Raw genomic sequence first — 22,134 nt, 5'->3', positions numbered from 1 at the left:
CAATTCTAAGAACTGAACTTAAACGGCTAAATTAAAAAACGGCCGTAGGTAAAAACCTTAAATGTTTTTGTATGAATGTAATTTCATAATACTGTAAAGTCAGGTCCGTATTAAGAATCTTCTATGAGGCTCCTGGCCGCTACACCATTGAGGCCACAGAGTTTGTATTCTTCATTTGCTGGAGATATTTGATGAGCTTTGATTAAGTGATTAAGTGATAAGTTGTATTAATATATTGATTTGTTGCTGAGTGTTATTCTGACAAGTACTGTATATTGTACACTTTACTTTCCTTTTATATTGAATTTTTTTGTGTTCTTTGACGTTGTCTTTAGCAATGTAATGCTGACAAATGACAATAAAAAGATTCAGATCATGGGGTTTAGAATAACATGCGGTACCTATTGCTTCTACTCGATGCAACCCGACCCTTAGTTTTTGACGATCCTATTGTCAAAAAGACTCAGCAGGCTAGGAGACTGGCTAATAAATAATTCCAATTTACTGTTTAACAATACGGATCTGTAGACGAGACCTTTCTACTTTAAGTTGGATCAAAGATGACCATCAATTTTAAATATTTTTATCTTTTCTATTCTATATAACATTTAACTAATAGTAAAGATAAAACAACTTTATAATACAATAATTTAATGAAAACCTCACATAAGTTTAAATCCTAATATAACGTATAACTGTAGAACAAATAATACAGAACTATTTTTAAATAAAATAATGGAAATAATTAACATCTCTGAATGAGTTAGAAATTCACAAACAATCAATGCCGGAAAACTTAAATCACTCAACAATCTACTTTTAAGCAGAACACTTTGTATTATACAGGGCTTTGTACCTTTGAGAAAATAAATTTGCTTGCATTTGTGAAATTGCAAGGTCAAAACTATCCTGACTACTGACATTAGAAAATGTACATTTTTGTAGAACAATAAGTAAATAAATGCAAGGAAAACAGAAAAAAACGTCATGCAAAACCCCATTTTGCTTGAAATTAAAGTAATGCTCATTTAGGGTGGTGTCCTTACTGTTTTTAACTATTAAATCAACAACTTTTGAAGTGTAACCAGAAATTTCATAAAATGTTGCACTTGGTGCTTAACTAGAGATTCAAACCACAACAGATTTAGCTGTCGAGCAACTTTCTTACATAATACATTGTTTCTTATCAATAACATCTTAGATTATAACATAAAGGATATTTTATACAAGAGAGAGGTTAAGTTTTTATGCGTTATCAGAGCTAGTCTTGATTCCAGCCATTTCCTTAATATCCTTGATCAGTCTTCTGCAATGGTCAGTGACATCAGGCTTCTTAGCGGAAACCACAGACATTCTCAACCTTGTTTCGTCCTGCAAAATCAAATTTTGGTCAAGTTGTGAACAACAAATGTGAAATATGAACACAGCTGTCGCAGCAAACTTGTTCAACTGATTTACTGAGTGTGTATACAAAAAAGTTTATAAATGAAATATACATTTAGATCAACACCAAAAAAATTATTTGTGATTGGTACTTAATGTTTGCTGCAAAAAAGACACAATTGTTATTTTACTTAATTTTTTTAAAGTCTACGATGAAATTAATGAATTAGACAAGTTTTTCCAAAGCATGATTGATTTATTCTTTGTCGCGATAACTTGGCATTTGGCACTCCAACATCCCGAAAATTTAGCAGTGTTCCGAGTTGTTAAAACCCCTTTTACCAACCTGATCCAAATCTTACCAAACCAAAATTATTATAAAGCGCATACAAATGAATACTAATTCTATGAATATATTTAATATTTGGAATTTGTCAACATACATTAGGTATATTGACAAATTCCAAAGATAATATTTTATTACCACCAAAGTATTTCTGATTTCTTTTACTTCATTCATGTGCCCACTGAATAATTATTTTCAATTCAAACCATTCTCTTGCGCAACATAAATAAACCGACTCACAGCTTTAAGCTTCATTTTAATTTTATTTTTCATTTCAAGATGGTAAAATACACTTCTGAACACACACTTTTATCGTTTAATTACTTGGCTCGATTCAAACCTTAACTATACTATTTCAAATCAAATCAAATAAAAAATGCCTTTATTTAGCAAGCGTTCCTCAGTATAAACTGCTTTACAGGATAACTCTTGTCAATTAACTAATACTATATAAAACTAACAGAAAATATAATCTAATCAGAAAGTATACAAGCAAAAAATTCTATTTACATTTCTATTTCAATCTATTTACAAAATTTGAGGTACTTCATTCACAGCTGTATACATTTCTTTTATTTTATTTCTGAACGCTGGAACACCCAGCAACTTAAGATCACAGGGGAGGTCGTTATACAACTTGGGCCCAAAGTAAGAAAAACCTCTCCTGCCAATCTCCAGCCTCACTCTCGGGAAGTGAAACTGCTTGTTCTGCCGAGTATTGCACCGAGACACCCGATCGCGGGAGACCAGTCTTTCCATCAGGTATGCTGGTTCTTTTTTGGCCAGCACCCGATGAACCAGAGTATTTAACAATTATTACCTTTGTTAGAGAGGGGAACTGAACTTACGTTATATGTCTCCATCTTGGCTCGGAGGCGGAACAGATACTCCCGGAACATTACGGTTGACAACACTTCGTTGAGATTTCCCTCGTCCTGATACTTGGGTGCCACTTCATCGGGAGTCACTCCCAACAGTTCGATGGCTTGGTCTTGGAAAACATTGACCCATTGAGACCCGGTCCAGTCAGCAATCTGAGCCTGTAATCAACACGACCTTGAAGAATTCCATTGACCTTTGGGTACTGCCGTGGTGATTCTATATGGACCAGCTGTAGCTTATTTTGTATTCAAAAACAACATAGGTGGATGAGCCTTTACAGATAATGCAGTGTTGTTTTATTTTCTCTTAGTTTTTGTTATTGTGATAATGGATGTGACAAAAGAGTAGGGATGGATTGGTCCCAAAATTTGGGGAAATTTTCATGGAAAAAAATATTCCCAAAAATATGGACGGGATTTAATCTGATCATCGGCGATTTTGTCGCTTTGTGATTGACGATTACGCTGCTATTGCGAGCAAGATGTTCACGATTGTTCCACCAACGCAGAAGGCGATGTCATTTCGACCATCACGCCGTGGCCACAAGTCACAAGTTTCTATACCTGTAAATGTTTACCCATTTTTTGGTTTTCTAGATTAGTGCCACAAATAGTAAAAATTTATTTTGTTTGTCTATTTTAGATACTGCAATACTCAAGACTTTTAAAACAAACCCTTTTATGCACAGGAAAAATCCCGTCCTGTCCTGAAAATCGGGAAGGAAATAAAAATCTTGTCCTGTTTCAAAATAAAAATTCAATCCCGTCTATCCCTACAAAAGAGATGCTATAGCTCACAACAATTCGGCCTATCAGCTTGACTAGAGTAAAAAAATTGGCGTGACAGAAATCTGTTATTTATATCAGCACACTTTGACGAAGGCTCAATTCACGGTTATTTTTATTCCAAAACTAGCTAAAAATTTCCCATGGGAATGGAATGTCTAGTTTTTTCGATAGTTTAAGTTAATTCATAGACGAGGTTTCCCTCTTTCTGCTACTGACACTAAGAAGAATAAGAGTACCTAAGAATATTTATTTTTTTCCAGTAATACAAGTATTACAGTAATTAAATTACAAGATACTGTACAATTTTACAATTTTTAGATTACAATACAATACATGCAAAAAATAAATATATATATATGTAATATTCTTTTAAACTAGTGTCCCACGTGTCAGACTGACTAAGAGGAATAAAAAACTGGCTTAGTCACAACAATATCAACCTAGTAAAAACCCCTAAACATTATACCTAGATAAAAATTATGTTTTTGTGCAAGTAATTGGGAGAAAATGTAGGGCCCCCGAGTCTAAGCCTGTTTGGGGGTTCCTTCATTATAAAATAACCCAAAAAATTAAAGAAAGACAGAGAAATGAGTTAATATAAAGCTTTTGTTTTAACTTCAAATTTTTGTAACACAATATTCTTATTGACTTTTAAGGGACACAAAAAACAATAATGAATATAAAGAAGATTAAAACACACCATAGTAAGAGTCACAATCATTATCTTAAGGTTAACACAAAGTAAATGCACAAACAAAAAATAATTTTGCTTTTCTACATGATGTGGAAATTTCACAACCTATACCTCTTTCTTTAAATTTTATTGATCATTATTAATTAAATGTTTTTTTCTCACCGAAAACAAAAATCTCCATTTGTAGGTGTCAAACTCTTTGTTGCATTTCTCGCAGCGGTAGTAGCCGTTGTTCTGGTCAATCACCTGCAGAAAAAGGTTAATCAGGTGAAAAACAATTAGGTTTTACAAGTAAGTGCAACTTCTACAGATTAGGTTGACACATTATTGAAAGATTTAGGCCTACCACAAATGGATGCTGATTGTAAAAGTTAACTTAAGAGTCCTTGAGCCTAGACTTTTTAATAAAACAATTAAAAAACCATAAAGAAAATTTCTAATCTCACAGTTAACCAGATATATAAACTACAATCACTCTGGTGTTTGAAAACATATTTTGAGATGGTAAATAACTCTTCAGCAGTAGTTTGAAATTAACGAAAGTAACATTGCTTTTATGGCAGGCAAATCCAAGAAGGCCGTCAGTTTCCATAGACTCCCTTGGAGAACAATTTAAAACTACAGAGAACATTTCTAATCTCACAGTTTACTAGATATTTAAATTATAATCAATGTGTTTGAAAAATATTTTTGGGCAATAAATAATTCTTCAGCAGCTGTTTGAAGTTATCCTAGATGGCCACTAGCCTCCAAGGACTCTTAGGCTAGGCGCACACGAGCGATTATTTTGAGGCGACTATTTCATCGGCCGATCTGTGCATCATATATTTGAATGGAAGCGTGCACACAGGCGATCGAGAATTGCGCCGATTTTAAAATCTGGGTTTTGCCACAGATTCGTAGGCGAGGCGATTGTCGCCCGAAAATCTGTATCGTACAGGTTGTTATCATTCCGCGCACACGGTCGACAAAAAAATCGGCCAGTCGCTTGTTGTTCTCCACAGAAGTCAGTGAACTTCAGTACTTCAGTGTGAGTTGTGTTGTTTTCTTTGCTAAAAAAGGCCACAGCTGTTATAATAAAAACTGAAACTTTCAACAGACATTCTTAAAGAACTTTTTACTGTCATCACGGTAAAGTGTATAGTTTATAAAACTATCGATTTAAAAGTCTCTGACTTACTATCGGATGAACCCAATATTTAAGTTGTCTTCTTTTTTTCTTTGATATAATTAGAAGAGCACAAACACAGGTTAATTCAACAAAGTCCATTTTTAAACGCACTAAAAAAAAAACATTTCTCGACTAAAAAATCGCCACGTGTGCGCCTAGACATAAATCAAGGGCGATTTATTTTTGGCTGATTTTTTTTTGGCCGATCGAAAAATCGACCGTGTGCGCCAGGCCTTAAGATACTCATGAGCTCACTCTATTAACTGTTGGTTAGAAATTAATAAAAAAACATTGGAATAATAAAATCACTGGAAAAGGCCATAATATGGCTCACTGAATATTAATTTGAGTGATCATGACGTTTTAGTTAAAGATGGCTTTAGGCCAGGGTTTGGAGTTTGTCATGGATAGGTTTAAGAGTAGGTTTTTACCTTTGTGACAAAAAATATATGAAAACGAACAATTAAACATCAAATTTTCTGTGCAATTGCTCCTTCTTCAGTAGTTCTTTATCTAGTAGGTTGTTCTAGCAAAGAAACAGCTTTGTTGAGTTCTTTGTTCAAAAACAAAGACAACAATGTGCAGGGGGTGGGGGTGTTGTTATTCCACACTCACAACACTGGCTGAATTTGGTGGTCCCATTAAAAAATCACATCAATTCACAGCCCTTCCAAGTCAGCAAAATTTCCAAAACCCGGTTTCCCATATGAACATTCTGATTTAGGTTAGGTTTATGAATTTTAGGTTAGGTTGAATAGTTAGGTTAGGTTTATATATTTGTATTTTGACCTAAAAACAATTGGCTGAGAATATATCAGTAAACGAATGTAACATACCTTTTTCTGACAGTTCTCTGTAGGGCACGCCTTGTACATGCAGTTTTGTCCGCGTACATGTAAAACTGTGGCCAGTACAGTCAGGTAGTCAGGCTTGTCTCCTCCACCCAACTGAGCATCCTTGGCCTCCTTAAACAACATCCACTTGCCTGACGAACCTCCTGCAAACCACCATTCAACACATTACAAACGATTCACTTCAGGTTGTAAAGTTGAGCACAAGGGCCTGGGTTTCAAAGTTTTTGCTAGAAGAGCAGGCAACCAGAATAGTTCACTTTGGCATTGAACCCCAACAAATTGTCAACTGTAAGAAACGCTCGAGTATTTTCATCTACGGAACTTCCTGGCAACCATTGGACCTCGTCCTCTCTTCCAAACTGAAACCTTCTTTGAAGATTATGTCAGTTACAGTGAAATATTCTTACTTTATTTATTTTATTTCAAAGACAAAGTCCAATTTCTACAAGTTTCCTTAGTAATCTAACTCCAGTGATACAGTATTAAGAATGATAATTTGTCAATAGCAGCAAAAGTAGAGAATACCAATATTTATCAATAACAAAATACCAACATGAAAATATAAATCAATATATCAATAACAATAATATCACAACAACTAACAACAGTATAATATACAAGAATACTTTAGCTTCTAGTTTTTTGTGTTTCATTTGACAAAATGGACTCTTGCCGATTCAGGTAATCTTGCTATACTAACTAAAATCCTTGAAATTCCCAAACTTAATTTTACTTACGTAGTTTGTTAGCTGAGTGGCAATGGTACTCGAAAAAAAAAGAGGAATGAGGGAAATGCTCCCAACATTGAGAGCTTTGGACCATTCGTCACTAGTGATTTAATAGTTGTTTACGCAAAGCCAGGAAAGATAGTGTTAACGACACAAGTAGAAAATTTAAGGTACGAGCCTTGGCCTGTACCTTAAAATTTGTGTCGTTAACAATTTACGCAATTTAAATATTTACGCGAGTTGTGTACACTACTTTATCTACGATCGGTTTTTAATTACTAATAATCACTACTCAAAACTTCTAAGAGAGGTTATGTTTTCGTTTATAACCTCTCATTCTCATTGAAAGTGATGCAACGAATCATTGTACCAAACACTAATTGCACCACTCGGCAATTAAATTGGCCTGAACAGCTGATTAGCTGATGTTCGAAGTATTACAATTTTACTTCTTCTCTCTCAATCCTTGAACCTCATTGGTCTGTTACCCGTGTTGTTATGTAAAACAATGCTGTTATGAGAAACTTATCAATTCTAAGAACTGAACTGAAACGGCTACATTTAAAAACGGTCGTAGGTAAAATAAACTAAAACAATTGATTGTTTACATGACTACACAAAATAAAAGCAACTCTGAGACAATTTTACATTAAGCATTTTTTAAAGAGGTTGGCGACCTCTTTTAACCTTGCTTTTGCCCGTCCACAGACTACAGATCTGTGCATGGAATGTATCCAGCAAAGCAAGAGGTGAGCCGGTACAGTACGAAGGTGAACTGTACTGATAAATTTTAGTGGCAGTGACCAGGATCCGAACCCACGACATCGCTGCCTTGGACCCGAAGTCTGTGACGCTACCAACTAAGCCACCGACTCACCCAAGAATGATATTTAAGATATTTAAACTCAAAGCTCGTCACTCAAGTAACCTACCATCGCCACCCTGTCGTCTTGATATGTTGGTGAAAGTTGCCTCTTTGTCTTGACAGAAGTTTTCGAACCAGTGCTGCAATTTATGGCTTTCGTCAATGTCCGGGTTGACTTGCATGTTTGACGAGCCGATCAGTGAAATGCTCTTGTTGCCCAAGTACTCGCTGACCCGTCCGCCCTTGATGGCGACCACGCGGTTGGTTGAGGCGTCAAACTCCTCGGCTTGTGTACCCCACAGTGTGACTGACACCTGTATGTGAAACCTGCGTTAGAAACACTGGACTGGCGTAATATCAAAAGATTAATTAGGTTAATTTAATTAGGTTAGTTTGTTAAAGAGGTTAGCAGCCTTTTCCTTGCATTTGCTTGTCCACATAAGGGTGAGCCAGTACAGTATAAGGGTGAAGTTTCCGATAAAGTGGTGAGCACCAGGAACGTGAACCCATGACATCCAAAGATACGTGGCGTTACCAACTGAGCCACCAACTCACTAAGATTGTATTTAACTGTGAATTACAAGGCAGTTGACAAGAGTTTTTTATCATCAGTTTAAAATGGCCTAACAGTTTAACTTTTTTCTCAAGAGCAATAAAATATATTCTTGGAATATACTTCTACACAAAAATTATATTTTTTTGTCCTAGGACGCTAGGCACGAACCTGGGATTGTTTTTCACATTGCTTCAGGCTACACATAGGGGTTGCGGCATTATCACTTGGATAAAATCCATTGGTGATTTGGCGAGATTTGAACCCGGGACCTCAGGGACTAAAGTCTCACGCTCTAACCACTAGACCAACTCGCTCCCAATGCAACAGTGATTAGAACAGACTAATTTTCCAGAAGCTTTGTTAGTGTATGTTTCACTACAAATATATTTAAATTTAGTGTTGTAAAAAAAGAATGAAACAAGTAGGCCTACATCATAAACAGTGATAACTTATTTTTCAAGCATAGATGATTCATCCAGAGACCTTGTAGTTATAACTGTTTCTATAGCTCCAGATAGGACCATAACACTTTAAATCTAACTAAAAACAAACACAGGCTTACCTGAATGGGAAAGAGTCCAAACTGGCACAGGAAACACAAAACATAACTTTACACTATATACACAAAACATTAGAATATTTCACTGTCACTGACAGCATTTTCAACTAAGGAAGAGAGAGTTTTTTAGATGTCCAAAATGGTGGCCACTGGCCAGTGAGTTGTTGAGTCAGTGTTGCCAATAGTAGAATTCAAAAAACACATTTTCAGTTTATCTTATATGCACTATATATATATGAATAAATATGTAAGCCTGCTAGTTGGGTTGGATTTTGAAGTGGAGTGGGTTAAATGAAAGGTATTATCTAAGGTTTAGGTTTGGGGGTTGTCTAGACTTAGTAAACCATTGGTAGGACAGTTCCCATCTTCTAAGTTGTGACTGGTTACATTGAGGAGGTAGTGATTTGACTATTTTGGTTGTAAAGCAGTCATTGAAACTAGGGTTGTTGTGGCTCTGGGCATGTTGTACAACTGGTTTGTCTTTGTATCCAGTAGATACATCTTGTCTATGGCCATTCATCCTGGTTCTGAGGCTATTGGTGGATAGGCCTACATACTGTGCCTCACATTTGTTACATTGTAGTTGGTAGATAATGTTCTTCGTTTCACAAGTGTTGAAGCCTCGGATGTTGTAGTTTTCTTTGGTTGTGGAACTGGAAAATGTTTGGCTGGGTTGATTTATTTCACATGTTTTACATCTCTTGTTATCACAGGGATATGAACCGTTAGGGCGTGCGTTGTTTGGGTTGTTGTTGGCCGGGTCAGGAACTTTTGGGTGGACTAGTATTTTTCGGAGATTGGGTGGTTGTCTAAAAACAATGTTTGGTGGATCTTTCAAAAAATTGATGGTGTGGTTGGAGGCCTTGAGGATTTTGAAGCCCTCTTTTAAAATGCCATTCAATGAATGTAGTCCTTGGTGGTAGTCCGTGACAAGAGCAATGTTTTTGCTATTTCGTTTTTCATTATTTGGTTGTGGATGGTCTTGCGCTAAGCGGATTTGGTTCTCCACCAGCTTTCTAGGGTAACCCCTTTTTATGAATGCGTCAGATATTTTGTTATTGAACTTGTTTAATTCATCATCGTTGCTGCAGATCCTTTTGCCCCTGATGGCTTGACTGAACGGGATGGATCTTTTGGTGTTCTTTGGGTGGTTGCTGTTAAAATGTAAATACTGTAGATGGTTGGTAGGCTTGAAGTGTACACCGGTTTGTATGAGTCCATCTTGAATATTTATTTCTAGGTCCAGGAAAACTATTGTTGATGTTGAGATGTTGCTGGTGAATTTAAGGGAACTGAAACTGTTAAGGCTGTCAATAAACTGTTTTAAGGAGTCTGAGCCTGAGGTCCACAAGATAAAAATATCGTCTATAAACCGGAACCAACACAAAGGTTGTACTTTTTGTGATTGTAGGAAACACTTTTCGAGTTTCCCCATGAACAGATTTGCGTAGGATGGGGCCATCCTCGTACCCATGGCAGTGCCTTTAGTTTGTAAATAGTTTCTACCTTCAAATTGAAAATTGTTTTTTTCTAGAATGAACTTAGCCATGTTCAGTAGGAAAGAAGTTGAGGGCTTAGTGTTTTTGGGGCGTTGGTCCAGGAAAAATTCTATAGCCGCTAGTCCATGTGTAAGGGGGATGTTAGTGTACAGGGAAGTTACATCTATGGTAGCCAAAATCGTCTCAGGAGGAAGAGGTGTTGGTATGGTAGTCAGCCGTTCTAAGAAGTGGTTGGTGTCTTTAACATGTGAAGGCAATTCTCTGACAAAAGGTTGCAGGTGAGAATCTATATATGCCGAGATTCTTTCCGTGGCAGAATTGCAACTGGCAACTATAGGTCGGCCAGGGGGTGGAAAAACGTTTTTGTGTATCTTGGGCAGTATGTAAAATTGAGGAGTAGAGGGGTTGTCGTTTATGAGTAGTCTTATTGATTCGGGGGATATATTTTGGAGAGGTGCTTCTTTAACGAGCCACTGTGTGAGTTCAGTATTAAAATCTTTGGTTGGGTTTTCATCAATCTCTTTGTAGGTGTCTTTGTCGGATAACTGTTTGTAGGCTTCAGCAGTGTAATCTTGTTTGTTCATAATTACAGTGGTGGATCCTTTGTCAGCTGGTAGTATCATAATGTTTCTATTATTTTTCAAGGATTTTAGAGCTGTTCTTTCTCCTGGAGTCAGATTGTCGTTTTTTGGCAGTTTCTTCAAGAAGTTTGGGTCTGTGACAGTTTGCATTATGAAGTTTATGTACAGTTCAATCGGATGATCAGGCGGTAGAGGCGGTGGATCCCAGTTGGAAGGCGGTTTAAACTTCATGAGAGAATCATCGGGTTGGGGTTGGTTTTTTAGGGCGTTTGGAAATTGATGTATGTGGTACTGTATTCTAAGATTTCTCGCAAATGTGAAAATGTCCTGTCCTAAACTGAAAGGGTCCAATGTGTGAGTAGGAGTAAAGGTTAGGCCTTTAGAGAGCACTGATGTTTCATCCTCCGACAACTCATGCGAAGAGATGTTCATAACCGATTGATCGGAAATGGTAGTTTTAGGGACGGTGTTGCTGTCTGTTTCATCTTCTTTCACTGTGGGCTTTCTGTAGGGGACTTTTGGTAGTAAAGGTAATTGTCCTGTGGGAATCGGAAGATTAAAAATTGTGGCAAGGCTAGGCTTGTCTCCTATCAAAGGTGCGTTTTTTTGTCGGAGGATGAAACATCAGTGCTCTCTAAAGGCCTAACCTTTACTCCTACTCACACATTGGACCCTTTCAGTTTAGGACAGGACATTTTCACATTTGCGAGAAATCTTAGAATACAGTACCACATACATCAATTTCCAAACGCCCTAAAAAACCAACCCCAACCCGATGATTCTCTCATGAAGTTTAAACCGCCTTCCAACTGGGATCCACCGCCTCTACCGCCTGATCATCCGATTGAACTGTACATAAACTTCATAATGCAAACTGTCACAGACCCAAACTTCTTGAAGAAACTGCCAAAAAACGACAATCTGACTCCAGGAGAAAGAACAGCTCTAAAATCCTTGAAAAATAATAGAAACATTATGATACTACCAGCTGACAAAGGATCCACCACTGTAATTATGAACAAACAAGATTACACTGCTGAAGCCTACAAACAGTTATCCGACAAAGACACCTACAAAGAGATTGATGAAAACCCAACCAAAGATTTTAATACTGAACTCACACAGTGGCTCGTTAAAGAAGCACCTCTCCAAAATATATCCCCCGAATCAATAAGACTACTCATAAACGACAACCCCTCTACTCCTCAATTTTACATACTGCCCAAGATACACAAAAACGTTTTTCCACCCCCTGGCCGACCTATAGTTGCCAGTTGCAATTCTGCCACGGAAAGAATCTCGGCATATATAGATTCTCACCTGCAACCTTTTGTCAGAGAATTGCCTTCACATGTTAAAGACACCAACCACTTCTTAGAACGGCTGACTACCATACCAACACCTCTTCCTCCTGAGACGATTTTGGCTACCATAGATGTAACTTCCCTGTACACTAACATCCCCCTTACACATGGACTAGCGGCTATAGAATTTTTCCTGGACCAACGCCCCAAAAACACTAAGCCCTCAACTTCTTTCCTACTGAACATGGCTAAGTTCATTCTAGAAAAAAACAATTTTCAATTTGAAGGTAGAAACTATTTACAAACTAAAGGCACTGCCATGGGTACGAGGATGGCCCCATCCTACGCAAATCTGTTCATGGGGAAACTCGAAAAGTGTTTCCTACAATCACAAAAAGTACAACCTTTGTGTTGGTTCCGGTTTATAGACGATATTTTTATCTTGTGGACCTCAGGCTCAGACTCCTTAAAACAGTTTATTGACAGCCTTAACAGTTTCAGTTCCCTTAAATTCACCAGCAACATCTCAACATCAACAATAGTTTTCCTGGACCTAGAAATAAATATTCAAGATGGACTCATACAAACCGGTGTACACTTCAAGCCTACCAACCATCTACAGTATTTACATTTTAACAGCAACCACCCAAAGAACACCAAAAGATCCATCCCGTTCAGTCAAGCCATCAGGGGCAAAAGGATCTGCAGCAACGATGATGAATTAAACAAGTTCAATAACAAAATATCTGACGCATTCATAAAAAGGGGTTACCCTAGAAAGCTGGTGGAGAACCAAATCCGCTTAGCGCAAGACCATCCACAACCAAATAATGAAAAACGAAATAGCAAAAACATTGCTCTTGTCACGGACTACCACCAAGGACTACATTCATTGAATGGCATTTTAAAAGAGGGCTTCAAAATCCTCAAGGCCTCCAACCACACCATCAATTTTTTGAAAGATCCACCAAACATTGTTTTTAGACAACCACCCAATCTCCGAAAAATACTAGTCCACCCAAAAGTTCCTGACCCGGCCAACAACAACCCAAACAACGCACGCCCTAACGGTTCATATCCCTGTGATAACAAGAGATGTAAAACATGTGAAATAAATCAACCCAGCCAAACATTTTCCAGTTCCACAACCAAAGAAAACTACAACATCCGAGGCTTCAACACTTGTGAAACGAAGAACATTATCTACCAACTACAATGTAACAAATGTGAGGCACAGTATGTAGGCCTATCCACCAATAGCCTCAGAACCAGGATGAATGGCCATAGACAAGATGTATCTACTGGATACAAAGACAAACCAGTTGTACAACATGCCCAGAGCCACAACAACCCTAGTTTCAATGACTGCTTTACAACCAAAATAGTCAAATCACTACCTCCTCAATGTAACCAGTCACAACTTAGAAGATGGGAACTGTCCTACCAATGGTTTACTAAGTCTAGACAACCCCCAAACCTAAACCTTAGATAATACCTTTCATTTAACCCACTCCACTTCAAAATCCAACCCAACTAGCAGGCTTACATATTTATTCATATATATATAGTGCATATAAGATAAACTGAAAATGTGTTTTTTGAATTCTACTATTGGCAACACTGACTCAACAACTCACTGGCCAGTGGCCACCATTTTGGACATCTAAAAAACTCTCTCTTCCTTAGTTGAAAATGCTGTCAGTGACAGTGAAATATTCTAATGTTTTGTGTATATAGTGTAAAGTTATGTTTTGTGTTTCCTGTGCCAGTTTGGACTCTTTCCCATTCAGGTAAGCCTGCTATCCTCTCAAAAAATCCTAAAAAATCTAGGCCCTTGTGCTCTATGCTACACCCTTAAAAACAAACACAGTTCATCTCAACTTACAGCAGTAAAAGTGTGATCGACCAAAGTTATTTCTCGCTTCTTCAACTCCCTGTTTGTAGTTTTGGCGTACAAAGTTTGGACATCGTTGGCTGATTGACACACTCCAACAATGTCTGAAAACATTCAATACTGACTAGTAAAATCTGTACGTACGATTCTATGTTCTGAAAACCTATGGACCCGATGAAACAAAATGTATTCTGCACACCTGCATTATCTTCCACTGCAACTTCTGTTAGGCATACTTTCTTTTTCTCTTCTACAAAATAATATGCTGCTGATTCCTAAGCTTTAACTATAGAGAACAATTCACTATGGGCAGGAATTTGTTAACCCAGAATTAGATAGGATTGAAAGATAACAAACGTTAAGGCTTATTCAATTGATTTAGGTAATGAAATGTCTGTTGTAAATTTTGCCTACTTCTGTTCTATAGCCTACATGAACTTAAAAGATAAGCTGGATCCTCTTTAATCTAAAATTCAAAAGCCTGGCCTAGAGCCTTTCCTTGAACAAAACTTACCAACAATAGTGTCAACTGGCGTATCAGCCAACTTCTGGAGTGGGACAAAGTTGAACGTGACCTTGGGAATACTGTTGTCTTCGTCAACACATTCCACCACCTGGGTGTCGTGGGTGAAGGTCATCTCGTAGTCGTTGTTGATGTTCGTGAACTTCTTGTTGGCTGGTTTCAACTGACATCTACTAATCAAGTAGACTTTCCCGACCTAAAGATTTCAGTGGGGAAATTAGTTACAGCTGAATTAAATTTGGCTGATATTAGTAAACCTAATAATATTTTTAAAAGTTCATGCAAAACTAGTGCTACTTTAACTAAAGTAGTTCTTACCTGATCACTCTGACCACATTTTGATCACAAATATCACAATTAAGTTTTCCTAAAGAGTAGGCATCATTTGATTTTTAGGTCAGGACATTTCTTTTATATTTATGACATTTTGCATAAGTGTTTTCCTAGAATCAGTAGGCCTAAACGTTTCATTATAAATACATATACAAATATAAAAAAATGTATCAATGCAATGGTTATTTAAGATAAATCAAGTCTGTCTGGATGGTTGAAAGTAATACGTATGGGTAGTCCTTAGTCAATGAATTGAATAGGCCTACCTGAATTTTTTCGTAGAAACTGTCACATTGGTCTTTGAACGCAGTGGCTCTGATTTCCCCCGATGAGTCTGCCAAATCCATGCTGAATAGTTTTCCTTCACCGCGAGCATTGGACCACTGTCTCACAGCTGACTTGGACGTTACTCTCGCCTTGATCACCCACTTGTTCTGGTAAGGAGTTAGACCTATGATCGGATGAGTTTTAACTCCATCACCGATAACAGGACTTGCAGGCACTTGAGATTGAGATCTGTTGCCACCAATTCCTGTAAAAACATCATTTAGGCCTTTTTTTACAGAGATTTTAGCTATAGTTCGGCAGCTTATAAAACGACCTGCGCGCTAATGCTAAACCAATGCTGGAGGAGGTCGCTTTCTAAGCGGCCGAACTAAAGTGATGTATCATCAGCAATTTTTTTCATTCCGTTTTGGTTAGGTATTTGTTTAGTCGGTTGTCAGTTTTTTTGTTATTTTTCTTTTAAATTGATAGAATTACCCCCTACTTATATTTTAGCTTAAAACAGACTGATGATAGTTTTCTTAAAGACCCCTGGTTCAGTTCCAAACAAGATTGATTCTGAAGCTAGACTATTATAGCCTAACAATTATCAATCAATGATATAATATAACAAAAGGCAAACCTTAGGTAATGTCTAGAATATAAACTTTACTCTTGCAAAAAAATGTAACAAAATATGTCAATCTCACACCATTGGCAGCAGGAGGCCTGTATTGAGGTGGTACCGGTTGAGTAGGCCGATCCGGTTCTTCCAAACGACCGTTCAACAGATCGTTTCTTGGGCCGTCACACGGCACAGGATTGCCGATCTTAAAACCAACCTCTTTGCCATCCTTCAAAACTGTTATGTCCAGCAGCACTATCACTCTCCTGAAACATAAGAATCTTTAGCCACTTATATTTTCCTTACGTTACACTTGTACCCGTTAATCAAATCAGGATCCATAATCCTTTGATGTTTAACCTTACTTGGACGGGTTAATGCGATCTGGCATTCCTAGACGGAACTGTTTCATCCTGCGACATTGCTATTAGTTCGACATTATTCCAAGCCATTGCAGGACTAGTCAGTCAATAATTTGTTATGTCTATATCTGCAATTTTTATTGCATGGGGTTTCAGTTTTCTTGATTGCCTAATCTGTTTTGGATAACAATTAATAAACAAAAAGTATGTTTCGAGGTTAAGTTTTGTGGTACCGGTAGGCCTATACCGTAAAATGCCACGACTGTTTCGTTTATCGAGTCAAATAGACCGGCATATAGATGATTGCAAATTGTCTCCCAACAGTCCCAACCTTCCGGAATTGAGGAAGATGAAGATAGTCATTTAAGACAACATAATAATTATAAGTAAGAAAGGTACATTAATGAGGATGGTATGGTTGTTTTTGGAAAAGTAACTAAAAGAGCCCAAAGTAGGAATTCCTGTGTGTATCAGGTAGTGCAATTTCGGTACATGCCAATGGGTTAATAATTTGAAGGGTTAATAATTTAATAAAAAGTAAGAAATGAAAAAAGGATTTGCATTTCTAGGAAGTTATTTATATCTTAGTAGGATTTGATACTACTTTTGACTAGTATTGATACAACTAGACATTCCATCCCCATGATAAAGTTGTCGCCAGTTTTTTAATCAAAATCGTCGTAGTTGATGCAAGCCACAGCTAGAATGCGCTAATCTGAATAAGCCTACTAATTTCTGTTGAATACAAGTAGGCCTAGGCTACTTTTTTACATGGTCAAACAACTTATTGTAAACTATAGCAACTGTAATGACACATCAGCTATGTCAGCAACAAAATATAAGGTACGAAATAAAGGTATAAAGGTATAAAGGTACAAAATATATAAGGTAGGAATTTTAGACACTAGCACATTCTGTGAATAAAAAAATGGAGACAGCTGGTCCATATAGATGGGATGTTTATTTTAATAGGTATCCAAAAAGTTAGTCGATGATAAGACTTGGAGATTTGATTTAAAAGTAAGTAAGGCATAGGCTTACAATAAACATCTAGGCTTATTTAAATTTATTTGTGAATTAAAATGTTAAACAATTGATGAGAAACAAACAAAAATTAATCGATAGTGAATATTCTAGTAAGTTTCAGGACATTACGATGAAACAAAGTTACTAAAAATCGTAACAAGAATCATCAAGAAACATGAAACCTAGACTGGAAATTAACGGGAACCAAGCCAATAAATTAAGCGATTCAAGTAGACAATCAATTTAAATAGTGGCTCACACTTACGCCTAATAAAATTTCAAACTGCGTAGCATAGTAAATATGTGTTACTCACTTCTGTCCTTGGTTCTTCTGGTTGCTAATCAAGCTGGTGAGATGACGGTTGAGTCTAACAATGGAGAACTCCACGAGCTCGTTGTTCTCCACCATGTGGTTGAGCTGTGTGGCCAGCATTGCGTAGCTGTTGAGGTAGACACCGTCCGAGATAAGTATCCGGTAACGATCAGAATGACCAGCGCCAGTCAGTTTTCTATGACCCTTGAAAGATGAGCAATCTTGGTGTAAACATACGACAATGGAAATATTTGTCTTGTATGCAAACATATACAATAAATATGTTTTAAGATGTCTACGTCATTATTTTATATAGGCTAGGTTTGAAAAATGTTCTGGTATGGACCATGATTAAGGGAAGCAGCCCAACCCCTCAAAATGTTGTGAATATACCACGGATCAAACTTGTCCCTCGCACACAGATGAACCAGCCACTAAACACAGACTAGCATCAACATTTTTGTGATGAAGTGTGATAAAGTGTTGTGATCAGCGTGTTTTAATTCATAAGCCGTTACTATTAAAAATCAATCTACAAAATCAAAGACAAAGGCTTCAAGAAAAGTACACTAAAGTTAAAATTAAGTTTAGCTATAGACTAACCAACACAAGCAGACTTCCCATGTCCATTGTACATTTTGAAGCTCGTTTTTCGTGTCTAGTTCATGTCCGGTGACACTGGTGCTAGTGTCGACAAAATTTTGTTTCTATTATTTCAGAATTAATTTAATGATTTGTGCTTTACTGTTTGGTTACCTATTGCGGTGTTAGGTAATCTTGTGATATGGTTTTAAACTATTCTGGTTGTCAGTATTTCTTTGGATTACTGGAAATGTGTGATGGGGGGCCCAGAGAATTGGACCTTTTACCCAGACCAGGAAGACAGCCCAAGCCAGCTTTGATTACACTTATTTAACTAACACACTTAAATACCCTAATTTTGATTGACACCTTCCAAACTAATATATAAATATTTAAAAGAAAAACCTGATTGAAGCAAGAATTGGTTGAATTGTAACTGGTAGATGAACTAAGCAACCCCTCTTACCGGCAATTTAATCTCTTGGAACATGTGGAAAAAATTGGTCCAAGAAAAAAAGACCGGTTGAACGGCATGCTAGCGCCTTACGCCATGAAGCTGTGGCGCTTGCGTCACACTATATAAATAGAGGATGAGTTATTGTTTAAAAGATTATATTGTTTTATTTGTTCAAACGGGGTTTTAAATGACTGAAATAGGCTAACAAGAATTAAATTGTAAACAAAACTTGACCTTTACAGTGCACCGGACAGAACTAACAATGAAATTGGCTTCAGCTGTTCCATAAGGATAGGAAATCTACTAAGGGAGTATGTTTTATCTATGGTTTAGCCTAATTAACCTAACAAACCAGTTGCATGAAATAGAATAGGACTAAGTTATTAATTTAAGGTTTCATTATTTTCTTGTTTCTGTTTATGTATAGGCCCAGGCCTACTTACCAAGATCTGAAGAACTGGAGCGACAACTTCTCCTCCAGTGAGAATTGTCTGAAAAATAAAAAGAACCATTATGAAACCCATCTACAGCAATGCCTAGGCAGGGCAAAATAAACCACATAAACAAAAGAGGCCAAGTTAATTCTTTACCTACTTATTTGTTTATCAAGCTATTTACTTACTAGGCCTATTTACAGTATAAAATTAAAACTGGTGAAATGAGGTTCTTCTTACACATGAATTATTTGAGATGGGGACACCACCTAGGTAAGTTACGTACAGTATTTAAATATGAGTGAAGGATGAGTGGAGAATGTTGTGAGATGATCTGTGTATCTTTGTCAGGATCATTTATTTTAAGTCCAACAATCAGGAACAGCTGGGTCCTGTTTTGAACCATTAATACGTACCGAGGTTTAAATTTCATCAATAGGGTGTAAAGTGACTCTTTTAGCTACGAGCTTGAGATCGGAAAATGAGCAAGGGTTGAAAAGACACTTAATACCTGTGTGATGAGAACTACATTTTTCAACGCAAGTTCCTGCAACATTACCGGTATTTAACAAACTAAGTTAGAACACAATAATCTTAATTTATTCTCTTAACGTAAAGTGAGCTAGGCTAAGTTAAATAAAACATCGATAAACTTAACTAACATTGAGTTGGAAATCAGAGGTCTGCCGGTTAAACTTGCTTAACACAGTAAACTCCGGTAACTTTGGCCTACTGTTATTAATTACAATATGTTCATAGGCCCTAGTCCTAGGCCTAAATTAAGTTAGCCTATTTAAAAATCTTCTATACACTGTTTATATAGTTTGGTAAGTTAGGTATGGTTAACCTAACCTAACTAACCAAACGATATATCGAATTAAACAATCGAATATTCAATATTACTCATTCGGTTGTTTGTGCCAACAGATAGGTATGGAAGTGTACGCACTTTAAATTCCTTTTAGAATCCTGGATGCAAGTTTTTTGCAAAACCATTGGCCATCCCAGGAAACTAGGCTAGGACGTTAGGTAACCTCATGAGATCAAATTAGGGGCCTAACACCACTGACACCTGTTGTTTTGGGCATATTCCGTTACTTATTATCCCAATGGTCACTTTTAACTTGATGAAATATGACAGATATAATTCTAATGATCGAACCTTAGGATATGATGGCAAACACCTAAGACCCTAACATAGGCCCCTTGATAGGTTAGGCCTATTATAATTCTATCTCATTAACAGTGTCATAGGCAAAAAATGAATAGAGATGTATTAGAATGTATAAGAAAAACGGCAAAACCACGTTAAACTACCTTATTCATTTATAACATACTTAGCCTAGGCTAGACCTGCAGAAACTCACCATTATTGCTCCTTCACTGAGCTGTTCAGCCATTTTACTACCTATCTAAAATACAAATCTAATGGAGACTAACAAACCAGTTAACGACTAAGCTTAAAATACAGATGTTCGATCATAAAATTGAAGTTGTCTTTCCTGAGATACAAAATTGCACAATAATTACACAACGAGGAAAACATAAAACATAAAACAGTTCTCTACTTTCTGCTATTAGCTCTGCTCTGCCGCCATCCGCACCAATTATAACATAATAATGTAAGAAATCGGCGGGAATGGGGAATCATAGAGTAAACAGACAGGAACATGAACAACAGTTCGTGGAGGTATCACGGCCGCCTTAAGGCGGCCGTGGTAGGTACTGTACGCATGAAAATAAACCCATAAAATCACGTTATCAATACTCTAATGAAGTAGTCATGAGTCTTTTCTTTGCATGTATATTATATTTGTATTAGATGTATGTGTATGTATGTTTTTGCAGCATATTATCCACTTTTGACGTGTCCATATCACGGCCGCATTTATAGCCCAGTCAATAAAGGGATTGTGTCGGAAGTAGGCCTAATTAGTGAAAGGCTGAGTTTTTGCCCATCGACTATTACCATTTTGAGAAATGTTTAGCCAAATGTCCCCTTCCCTAACTCCCTTGCTCCCCCCCTGTGCCCCCCTAAACATATAAAGTGTAAGGGTTTCGTAAATCACGTTTTTCTCGATTGTTAAACGACATATTGAACTGCAATTAAATTTATTGTCTTTGATATAAAATTTCCTACAATACTGTTCAGTTAACTTTTGTCGTAGCTGTTATCGTTTGTTCGTTATTTGTATAAAAATATAAAGATTTATATATTTTTGAACATATAATTTTATTTTTGTCGCCTTTACTTTTTTCGCTGAAGTTTCATGAGAATATGTTTGAAACAAAAGTTGTAGCTGCTTTCATTAGCTTTAAAATGATGTATAATAGTACCATAGTACTTACTTTAATGAAAATCCTGCGAGATTCAGCCGGTGTAATGCAGTATGCGTACTCAATCAGTGAGCTAAGTGGGGCTGGCGCGGCGTTGCAATATCATTGCTGTAATATGGAGAGTGTTTTTTTTTTTACTTAAGGTACACTATTGCATTATCTCCATACCACCACAGCAAACCTGCGTCTAAGCAAATTTTCATTTACCTGGCTGGATATTTACTAAAACATTACCTTAAAATCAACAAAATTATTTCCTGATCAGATTATTTTAATGAATACTTAGGTTGGAATGATAGCTTTTTATGAAATAAATAAATTTTATTAAAATATATCTATAAACAAGCAAACTAAAATAGCCTTTTTATTCTCCAAAACAATAAAATTGGAATTTTAAATTTTTATTTTTATTAATTATCTCCGTTACTGTTAGGCGTACAACGTTGCTCCAATATACACAATTATTTATTTTGAAGCTCTACAAAATGGTTTGGAATGAAATTGTTATGTTTTGTGGTTTTAGGGGGGAAATGGGAATAACCTACTTTTATCCCAGAAAACTCCCATAAACCCCTATTCCCATAGTCCGATCATGCTGGTTCGCAAACTCGTTAGAATAAACGTACATTGATACGTTTGTATCAAATTTCATCAAAATCGGAGAATTTTTGCTTGATTTATCACGCTAACGGACTCATCATATATATGATATATATATGAGACTATATATATGATCTTACATTTTACATTTTATTTACGACTTTGAGCAGCGGA

General features: G+C 36.7%; 1 protein-coding gene across 1 annotated transcript; it reads right to left on the bottom strand.

The window, feature by feature from the left end:
• Positions 1 to 1,006: 1,006 nt before the first annotated feature.
• LOC128995014 (replication protein A 70 kDa DNA-binding subunit-like) lies at positions 1,007 to 20,612 on the bottom strand. Its single transcript, XM_054419878.1, has 12 exons — positions 20,391 to 20,612; positions 19,033 to 19,080; positions 17,552 to 17,754; positions 15,937 to 16,115; positions 15,227 to 15,492; positions 14,619 to 14,823; positions 14,096 to 14,208; positions 7,779 to 8,025; positions 6,101 to 6,261; positions 4,256 to 4,339; positions 2,578 to 2,769; positions 1,007 to 1,371 (listed from the first exon to the last, which is right to left on the bottom strand). The coding sequence occupies exons 1-12, from the start codon at positions 20,421 to 20,423 to the stop codon at positions 1,246 to 1,248; spliced, it is 1,857 nt and encodes a 618-aa protein (XP_054275853.1). The 5' UTR covers positions 20,424 to 20,612; the 3' UTR covers positions 1,007 to 1,245.
• Between the last annotated feature and the right edge of the window lie 1,522 nt (positions 20,613 to 22,134).

The sequence above is a fragment of the Macrosteles quadrilineatus genome, unplaced genomic scaffold (assembly GCF_028750875.1).
Source record: "Macrosteles quadrilineatus isolate MER2022 unplaced genomic scaffold, UCM_ALF_1.0 Scaffold_5__1_contigs__length_97177068, whole genome shotgun sequence".
In the NCBI taxonomy this organism is placed as follows: domain Eukaryota; kingdom Metazoa; phylum Arthropoda; class Insecta; order Hemiptera; family Cicadellidae; genus Macrosteles; species Macrosteles quadrilineatus.
This window is presented reverse-complemented; position numbering and strand designations above follow the sequence as displayed.

Bases quoted from the DNA above. Each gene is read 5' to 3' on its own strand.
- LOC128995014 (XM_054419878.1), bottom strand. From the start codon at position 20,423: ATGGCTGAACAGCTCAGTGAAGGAGCAATAATG. The intron at 19,081-20,390 runs GTGAGTTTCTGC...TTTATTTTTCAG, and splicing joins TCAGTGAAGGAGCAATAATG to ACAATTCTCACTGGAGGAGA. The intron at 14,824-15,226 runs GTAGGCCTATTC...TGAAATCTTTAG, and splicing joins GTTTCTACGAAAAAATTCAG to GTCGGGAAAGTCTACTTGAT.